Source organism: Vanessa tameamea, chromosome 28 (assembly GCF_037043105.1).
Source record: "Vanessa tameamea isolate UH-Manoa-2023 chromosome 28, ilVanTame1 primary haplotype, whole genome shotgun sequence".
NCBI lineage: Eukaryota > Metazoa > Arthropoda > Insecta > Lepidoptera > Nymphalidae > Vanessa > Vanessa tameamea.
The window spans coordinates 4426339-4436865 of NC_087336.1; the positions used below are offsets into that span (position 1 = coordinate 4426339).

Here is a 10527-nt window from a genome sequence, read left to right on the forward strand (position 1 = left end):
GATTTACAATATATTAAATACCATTTTGAAGTTAACAACACCAAAATTATTCACAAAATGATAAGTAAAATAAAATTAAGTTATTCACAACTATCACTTATATGAAAAGTTATGTAAAAAAATTTGGTCACTTTTTGTATAACTTCGTAGCTATAATCAAATGGTCGCCATTGTAAATTTTTGGTGGTTTCACAGTGAGGACTCCGGTGACAGAATGAAGATCTGCAACAATTCCAGGTACATTTCATATTATCACTATGTTAGATTTTGTAATATAGTATGTATACTTTCGTTTGTGCATATTTTTAGACTGAGTAATTAACTTTCCATGAAAAATAAACGGTTTTAAATATACGGACCTAAATACTCTGTCACACGGTGCAAATGGCCGACCACCACTGTAGAAACAATACACTTCTTTATTAACTTCGTAGAAATTTGTTATTTCTTCAATTAAAGCCAGACTAATGAATTGGAAATTAGTTAATTATTTTTATGTTCTGTTTGGTAGAATTAAAAACATCGATATATTATTATTAAGTAATTAACAATAAACAAGAAATGATTTTGACAATATGTTTTTAATGAATTTTTCGCGGCCTATTGCGTAGTTCGTGGTGAATATTCGGAATCTGTATACGTGGGTTTCTGTTTTTCCCGAAAAAAAGGCAAATTCACTGTTTATGTAGTGGAAAATATTTGTTTAAATTTCAAAATTAAAGTTTTATTTAAGACAATTATATATACATTATAAACCTTAGAAGTTATTTGTTTTCTAATTAGTTAGTTTTTAAACAGACTATGTTCCCAATTAAAAAAGAAAATGTTGACCATCTGCAATCACATAACATTAGAATCTCTGAACGTAAGTATATATTTCCTTCCTATTAATTATAAAAAATATACAATAAGATCTAGTTTTGAATAGCACATTAAATATTAATAGACAAATTACACAACATCCATAAATTGCTTTTGTTAACCGACCTAAAAAAAGGAATACGTTTTGTATTCAATCTTTTTTTTAACTAGTACGCGACATGAAATTGACGATTAAAGTCATATATGTACTAATATTACAATGTATATTATATTTACATACATAAACAAATAATATTTTTTATTTATACAATTTATTTTATAAAATAAATATTTATAATTGTCATTTATTAAAATAATTAAATTTAAAAATTAATTAATATATGGGTAGAATAATTATTTCCATCTCATTCCTAGTAATTAGTTATAATCAGCTTTTTATAGAATAAATATTATACATATTAAAAATAAGGAATTATATTTTATAATATTGAACAACAATACCTTCTGTGACAAAAATGGGCATTAAAATATGATATATTTACATTATTATAAATAATAAGGACTGGATTATTAGGCAGACCTAAAATTGGGAAATCTTAAAACAAATGAAATTGTTGAAGTCAAATGTTTTCTTATTTGAATAAGAAATATATCATAATTATATATCTTAATAATATAGTAAAAATGTTATTTTCATTATTGCTCTGAATATTATTTTATGTTAGTATTAAACTTTATTTTTTCTATAATTCTAAGCTGAGTATTCTTATGATTGTATAATTTTGTATTATTTTTTTACTGTACCTACATTAGTATTATTTAACATAGTCATTCCTCACAGCGTGGGTGAACATATCTTTAAGCTTAGCCCTGATAAGCTTTCCTTTACAGCATTTTTGTTTAAATTATGGACATGACATTACATTGTATTCCGCCCCTTAATAATATTATAAATGTGAATGTTAGTATGTTTATTTGGTTATTTTGTTGTGCTTTATCACCTTAATTGCTTAATCAGTCACTGTGAAATTTTGCATACACATTGTCAGGGGTTCAGAATAGGAAGGAGGAAACCTAGCATTGGCCCGTCTCCCAAAGAAGGACGGAAACTACTAAATAATAAAATACTTTCAAAAGTAACAGAAACATTTTTTAGATTATTTATAATGCTAAATTTTCGCTTAATAAACATATATGTCCGGCAGAATGTCACCTACAAAATTTAGGTTTGTTGATGATAAAATATTTAAATTTGATATGTAATTCAAATCTAGTAAGATGAGAAAAATTGAGAGTGTGAGATCAGTAAGATAGATAACTTAATGTATATATGTGTTTTATGTTTGACCTTTTGTTTTTCCAGTGAATTCGTCTTCTGATGATATGTCAGATTCTCGCAAGGTGATACATTTACAAAAAGTAAGGATGCTCAGCCGCGGGTCACGTTCGTCATCTATCAGGATCACCAATGTCAAGTCCATCAAGCCACCAGATCCGGAACTAGTGAAGAAACAGGAGGAAGAGAAACTCAGAGCTCAGGTAACTTATTTGAATTTACATTGTGTTTTTTGGGTGTGTATGGAGAACAAATACAAAAAAAATATCCACAAATAATAGAATATTATCCTTTTTATAGAGGACTATTTTTAAACAGATAATTCACAGAGAGAGATCTAGTCCATCAGGAATTATTATATTATCCAGTTAAAAGCAGAACTTTTAAAGCACCATTTCACTAGTTATGTTATTGGCCAACTTTGCCTGATGGAATTAACAAAAATTATCCAATGAAATCATACCAAAATGTTGAACTAAAATTTCCCATCAGGGCCGGACCGTGGGTTTAGGGGGCCCTGGTCTAATACTACTTAGGGGCCCCACTTAAGACACACCTGAACGTAGACTTGAATTAAATTAATTGAATGGGTTTGATTAATCGCAGGATTTGCAGTGTTGCAAACCATACGATCTGTTTAATTTAATAGAATGATGGATTCTTTCGCATTATCGTCTATTTTTTACTTTGACTTGACTTATCTGAGGGCCCCTTGAATCTACGGGGCCCTGGGCTGAAGCCCAAAAAGCCATACGGTAGATCCGTAATTACATAATTATATACATAATTTAATATATATCAATATATTTTCATGTTACAGTTGCAGAAGGAAATTGTTTCACGTTCGCGTACGTGCGCTCACAGGGCGTACGAATGCACTCTACCAGTGGTGGGAGGGAGAGTGTACTGCGCTCGACACATTTTGAACGACTCCACCGCGCCTTACAAGCAATGCGCTCACGTTGCACCATCAGGATCAAGATGCAACTTGCCTGCACCGATAGACAGGGATCCAGGGTAATTATTTTAGTCATTAATATTGATTGACTGTAATGGTTGACAAACATGTGGATTGGAAATGCCTAGTCGGGGAAGAATTTTGGCCAAATTGAAAAGAAAAGCTTAATTTGATCTGTAAATAATTTTTGATGGTTTTCGGACCTAGCAGAATGATGAACCAATACGATCGAGTTTTACTGATTGGTAAAATTTTTGCTCAACATAGAGAAACCGAAAATTCAAGTACTATTAGTGAAATAATACCACTGACTTACCCTTCGCGAGATCTAAATTATATGGGCGATTGAATTGAAATTTAGCATAGTTCATATTTAAATCATTTAACTTGAGCTTAGGTTATTACTTCAATTTTATGTATATCAATACAAAAATGCAAGGAAAGATTATTTATTAAAAAAATATTTTATTGATTATAAAATATATTTTATTTATTGTTACAATTCTTGAACATTATGTTCATTAGAATTTTGTGTAATTTCATTATTAGTATCAATATTGCTTGCTTACTGTTGCCACACGCGTAAGAAAAACGGAAGCCAGACAGGCGCCGTAACGCGTTACGTAACGAAGTGGCTTACCACATATAACAAATAGTCACTTCAAACAAATGATACGACGTCTGGACGGAAAAGTAGTGTGAACATAGATACAATAATTTGACGTATGTGATACGCCCGCAGGCTCTGCTTCGAGCACGCGCGCGCCGCGCTGCACGCGCGCCACCGCAGCGCCGCGCCGCCGCCGCCCGTCGCCACGCCCGAGGCGCTGCTGCTGCAGCTGCAGCACTACGTGCGGTGAGCGCACCCGCTGATTCCTTTTCCTGACCGCAGACATCGCCGCTCTGAGACATGTCAACGGCCTTGGGAGATAAGATCTAGTGCCTGCAGTTGCACTGGCTCACTCGCCCTTCAAACCTGAACACAACGGTACTGAGTGTTGCGGTTTGGCGGTTGAATATCTGATGAGAGTGGTACCTGCCCAGACTGGCTCTCACAGAGCCCTCCCACGAAATAAACTACTACCTGGAACTTTCCTATTGCTGTGCCAAGGCCTCTCCTTTTGAGGTTTGGAGCTTATTTCATTACATTGCCCAAACTCGGTTTGGTAGTAGTTTCTAGTTGGTTCCATTTGAACTTGGTGTAAAAGGTGAAGAGAGGGATTTATCGACACCAACTTCTATTGCCCAATCGCTTTCTTGAAGTGACAACATCTAACGTTTTTATAAATTCGTTTTGCAGTCCCGAGCGCACACGCACGACGTCTTGTGCTTCATCGGTGTCAGTGGTTAGTGATCCGGCTGACCAGGACCAGGTGCCCACGCATGCTGTGGACCCATTCAGTGAGTCCTTTAATTATTAAGATATTTTTCAAAATCACTTTTCTCCAAGGTAAGATTACTTGAGATCTTTGAAGAAAGAAAGGCTGATTATTGAGACTATTATATTTAAATTAAAAAAAAAAAAATCGTCTTCAGAGGAGATCGATGCGACAGCGGTGAATGCGAGCGTGTCTGCGTCAATAATGGAATACGCGAGTGCCAGCGACAGCGACTGTGACAGCGTGACCCTCGGGCCCGGCGGCGACTGTCGCCACCGCGACAACTCCGACAACGAGGAGGCGCCGTGCGAGACGCAGCCGTTGTGGTGAGTGGCAGCTTTTTTTATTGGCTTTAAGTAATAAATATGCAAACAGACAATTGGACCACTCGATGCGAGGTCCCTACACTTTTTCTTACAGCGTCGATATCTAACATAAGAAATTTTATTAAGAAGTTGGAAAAAAGTTAAACAAACGTTAAATTTACACATTTCATGCTCTTTGCTAATAACTCAGCTATATTGTGATCTACTTATAGTTCTTAATAAATATAGTTTTATTTATATTACAACACTATTAGACTGAACTACTTATTTACACTTTACTTCCAAAATTCCGGTAACACTTTCGTCGAAAACACAATTTTTCGCAAATCCATAGTGAATATCATAGATTAAGAGGACTACAAGAGCTAAGTGCCCTTGAGAATCGCACGCACACACTTACAAAATTGACAAAAACGGCAAGCCCGTGAACTAAGGGTTAAGCGAGGTAACGAGGTTACGCCCAAATATTCTAATAGATGGCGCCAAACCGAGCGAAGTAAGAACAATCATAAATCTCATAAAAAATAGATAGGACAACAGAATTGTTTTTATTTCTTTCGATGTTAGTTAACGAATGATTATAAAAAAAACTGATTCAATTAAACTTACAATATTTTTATTTATATTTTGTACACAATAAAATAGACAGTTAGTTTTAACCTTTTTTTCTTTTATTTATATTATTATACCTACCACAATTAGTTCTTATACTAAATATTAAAACATACCAATTTTTAATATTTTATAAAAGTTTGATAATCTATTTATATAATAAAATCGTAAGTGTTCGAAACCTGTAGTGTAGTAACCGTGGGGTAACATATAGCGTAGTATTTGTTCGTTTTATTAATATCGGTACACAAAGAAAAAAAAAATCAATTAAAACAAAAACATCTAAATATTTACAAGAAAAAAATGTCGTCAAGTCGATTTGGTTGAATCATTGGTTAACTAGGTTAATCATACTAGGTTTAATTATAAATCTCATAAAAATAGATAGGATATTAGAATTATTTGTTTTGCTTTGGACTGTTATTCGAAAATGATTAAAAAATAAAACTGATTTAATTAAACTTAAAATATTTGGATTTGGTACTACAAAAAAAAACATTTAGTGTTAATTATTTTATTAAAATATTTTATTTTATTTCACTTGTATGTATGAATGTATGTACGTATGTCCTGAAATCTTGCAATCAATATTACACCTACTTCCATTGAAGCTATGGAGCTGAAAGTTGGCACACATATTTAGTCTCGATGACAATCCACGATTCATGAATTGCTTCCATTTTCAATCTAATATGGCGGACGTTACTAAAAATTACAATTTTTGAATTACGTACAAATGACACTTCTAAATATTCTAGTTCTCTGGTTCACAACAATTACATTATTTTTTTTATTATTAAAATTAGTTCATACATAACTTTAATTCTTATTATAAACAAAATCGATAAAATTAAACTCTTACGCAATATAAATAGCTTCCGTGTTATTGTTTTCGACTTTCTTTATTCTGTAAAAAATAAATATATGTTAGTAATTATATTTTTATTAATTATAAAATTATGTATTTAAAAAATATGTATCTAAATATGCCCCATAGTACTTTTAATGAAAAATATCAAATTGCTTCGAGATCATGGGGATCGAACGTAGTCACTCTCAATTGATTTTATCCTTACTTTCACCAAATACTCTATCATAATATTTGAAGAACAGCTCGAAAAATCTGATTCTATGCGAACTGATTGCACATTTTTTCTAATAGATGTTTTCAATATTCATAATTTATAAAAAAAAATATGTTTACTAAAAAAATACTCTTACCTTTTTATTATCGTTCATATGTATGTTCGGCACTTAATTTATATAAACGTTTTTTAGTTTTCCTCACGCGTTTCACTTCATTTCCCATATTTACACAATTAAAATTTATGACAAATAATATAATAAAAACAAATGGCTAATTACTACTACATTATTTTAACTTAATATATTTATCTACAAGAAAGAATAATATTTATTATAAGAAAACATGAAACAATGAATTTACAATTAAAATTACAAAAAAATATTTCGTAACGTAATGATGCTCGTAACGAAAAGATCGACACATCTGTATAGCATCAGGCCTCGGCCGGCAATGTCTGTACACGGCGTTTACGCACACATGCGTACGAATTTTGTTCGAAAATAAGAATATCTGATTTAAAAAAAATCTATTGAAGTTATTAAAAAAATGACGCAGAGGTTAAATAATATATTGCTTGTAGAATAATCTGACAAAAAACCAGAATTATTGAATGTATATAAGTATAGTTTTTATTTATTAAAAGATTTTTTTAGAGGTAACTTTGTGATTTTTTTCTATCGTATCAAATTAATTACATCATGTTTTCAAAATAGCAAATAACTAGCATGTATCCTGAAGATTATCATATATTTTTTTCATTTGGTTTACTGCATTGGATCATATACTTTTTTGCATTATAAAACTTGCATTTAGCTCATGTAGTCCCCTTAATCAAGCTCTCCACCAATGATATCGCGTCAATTTACTGTCAAAAGTTGTTTATATGGCTTTTGTCCTCTTATGGTTGGAAAAGAATATATGTGTGTTCCATAAATATTTTGAAAATAATATATCGTTAAGTAATTGTATGAGACTTGAATTGATTATCTGTGATAGTTAAACTGCTTTACTATATAACCAGTAACATTCTCTACAGGAAGGCAGGTGTGTTCACGGCTGAGGAAGCAGTTAGTGAGGCCAAGAATGTGCTTCGATCGTTACAGTCAGCATACATAAAACAGATGGGCAGGTTAAGGACGTTGCTGCAAACAGCAAGATTGCAGTATGTTAAGTCGTTAAGATCTGAAAAGGAGCAATATTGTAAGTAAAGTCCACAATAAATTATATAAATTTTACTTGGAGGCAGGATTTTGTGCAAGCCCATCTGGGTAGATACCACCCACTCATTAGATATTCTAATGCCAAAGAGCAATACTTAGTATTATTGTGTTCCAGTTTATTTATTTATTTTTTTTATTTATTGGAAAAGTTACACCATCAACATATCACTAAGCACTTAAAATTAATATCTGTTGGGTAACATACAAAATGATACGTCATTAAAGGTGTAAACAACATTAAAGTTAAAAACAGTTTAAAGGGTGATGAGCCAGTGTAACTACAGGCATAAGAGACATAACATTTTAGCTCCCAAGGTTGGTGGTGTATTGGTGTCATGTAGGTAATGGTTATTATTTCTTACAGCACCATTGTCTATGGGCAGTGGTAAACACTTACCATCATTATTAAATACTGTTTTAACATAATATACCCAGCAATAGCTAGCTAAAAGGCCATTCCATTAAAAGGGATTCCCAATGTGGTTGATTTTGACTGCTTGATTGAGTCAGTTTTAAGGGGTCAATAATCGTTTATGTCAATAAAGGAAAACAAATTTTAGGGTAATCGGATTTAAAAATCGAGCTCTATTAATTAACACAAATTCTTATTTGTCACTCTCAAGCTATTATGTAAGTTGTTTTATGTCTGTCAACTTGTCAAACAAAAGGGCTCTCTTGTCCAACATAGTTTGAGAATCCCTGATTTAGGCAAACACAATAGTGTACAATTTATATAGAAATAATAAAATACAATAAATTACATTAATAAATATATAAGGGTTATAATTTCTTAAATTTCTTATTCCAGGCTCAATTAACTCCCAAGCCCGGAGCGGTCCACTCACAGTTCGGGAGCGAAGACAGCTACGTAAGCTTAAAGCTTACGCCGGCTACCACAGGAAGCATGGTGTGGATGCTGTACTGGCTAGGAAGTTGCATCATAAACGGGCTAGGGTATGTATGGACTTTGTGCAATTATAACGCCCATATTTACAAACAATATTATAATAAAGAACTCATAGTGCCTCCAAATGCAAATCTTCAATCAATTCATGAACATTACTTATCTTAGGGCGTCAATAGGTGTTCAATAAATAGACATTTAAGTAAAGTAGCTTAACAGTTATTATGTCGAAACTTGGGTTTCCGCTTTTCAATAAAAAAAAAGCTATTAAAATCTTTTTGGATTTGATTATACTAATAATAAAATTTTAATATTTCAGGCTAACGATATATTAAACAGGCACATTCCATCGCAAGGCCGTTGCACTTTCGTCGAGGGAGGGGTTCGATGCTCGACGCATGCACTCCCCGCGGCCAAGCACTGCCTCAAACACGTGCTGCATGACAGGCAACAGGTAAATTGTTATTTATTATTATAGGCGAGACATGTCGAATTATCTTCATGAATGACAGATAATTCAATATATTTTTTAATTGCAGTAACAGTTACGTTGACGTTCAAAACGCCATTTTTTCCAAATCCATAAGTAATCCATAATAAATTAAATTAATAAACGAAAATAACTTTATTTTTTTAACGAGAACCAAAAGATTATATTTAATTTAAATAACAATTGTACAGAAAAGTCAGTGACTGATTTCGGTGTGTTCGAGTATTTAATCAGGAGACATATGTTCGCAGGTGCTGTTCGCGGCGTGCGGGGACGTCCGCGGCGGCGCGGCGTGCGGCGAGGCGCTGGCGGCGCTGCCGCTGCCGTCGGCGCGCTGCCGCTACCACGCCGCGCCGCCCGTCTACGCCGCCTTCACGCTCAAGGTGCGCCCCTCGCCTTCTCCGTGTCACCCTTCCAACTTCTAGACTCAGAGCTGAGAAATTTTCGATACAAATCGACTAACTTTTTAATGGCCCGACTTGGAATTTGAACCCAGGACCTCGGGTTCTGCGACCTTATATGTAGCCACTAAACCGACGAGGCAGTCGAGTCGATAAAATTGTGATAAAACAGTATTGAAACAGTCTTTAAGAACAGTAAAAATCAAACAATTCACTTGTAATTTTCAAATTTCAAATCTTTCAAATGTATCTTTACACTTATTACTAATTTTATTACAGAAAGATGGATCGGACAGCGAGTCAGAGTCACATTCGAGCTCGGATCTCTCTCGCACAGAGGTCCATTCACCGGAGGACAAACCGATCATCAATGAGATTGAACCGCTGTCGGAGATGCAGTATGACTGACATTTGGACTTCAGTCACGGCGTATATGACGATTATTGGCCTGACTAGTAGGAAAACAAATTTGAAATCCGCACTGTAAAGATAGTCAGAATTTCAAGATTAGAAGAAAATGGATGGCATTGCAACTGATAATGAAACAGTGACCTTGATGATCTCTCCTTATTGAGAAGGAGTACAAGGACTGTAATGTTAAAGAAAGTTAGAACTGTGTTCAAGTGCAAAGACATAAATTTATGTCATACAGAATAGAAAAATAATAAATATCAACGAGGTGCTGTACTGTTTTCATTTCTTAATGCTGTCTATGTATAAGCACTTGATGAGAACATTGGCGCTTCCACATATAATATTGCTTATTAACGGTCATAGACAATAAGCTACATCTGTGTAAACGATTATTGTTGCCAGAAACGTTTTAAGCTTTGTGGGTTGTATGGTTGTACCTAAATACCATCCGGAAGTTATGTGATAAACAAAATAAAGATGTGTGATGTGTGCATGTGACAAAAATTATAGAATGACAACTGATTTTGATTAAAAAGTTTCCAAGTAGAGACAATATGCATTTATATGTATTTCATAAT

At 33.4% G+C, this 10527-nt stretch overlaps 1 protein-coding gene across 2 annotated transcripts; it reads left to right on the top strand.

Annotated features, from left to right (window-relative positions):
* Positions 1-103: 103 nt before the first annotated feature.
* Positions 104-10298, top strand: LOC113391863 (KAT8 regulatory NSL complex subunit 2). 2 transcript variants are annotated; one of them, XM_026627983.2, is made up of 11 exons: positions 104-237; positions 2186-2361; positions 2979-3175; positions 3859-3972; positions 4417-4517; positions 4653-4821; positions 7557-7720; positions 8549-8694; positions 8964-9098; positions 9386-9517; positions 9815-10298. In XM_026627983.2, the coding sequence occupies exons 2-11, from the start codon at positions 2206-2208 to the stop codon at positions 9941-9943; spliced, it is 1443 nt and encodes a 480-aa protein (XP_026483768.2). In that variant the 5' UTR covers positions 104-237; positions 2186-2205; the 3' UTR covers positions 9944-10298. The 2 variants fall into 2 exon arrangements, with proteins under 2 accessions (XP_026483768.2, XP_026483766.2); XM_026627981.2 differs by lacking the exon at positions 104-237 and adding an exon at positions 610-865.
* Positions 10299-10527: the final 229 nt, after the last annotated feature.

Bases quoted from the DNA above. Each gene is read 5' to 3' on its own strand.
- LOC113391863 (XM_026627981.2), top strand. From the start codon at position 802: ATGTTCCCAATTAAAAAAGAAAATGTTGACCATCTGCAATCACATAAC. The intron at 3,973-4,416 runs GTGAGCGCACCC...TTCGTTTTGCAG, and splicing joins CAGCTGCAGCACTACGTGCG to TCCCGAGCGCACACGCACGA. The intron at 9,099-9,385 runs GTAAATTGTTAT...ATATGTTCGCAG, and splicing joins TGCTGCATGACAGGCAACAG to GTGCTGTTCGCGGCGTGCGG.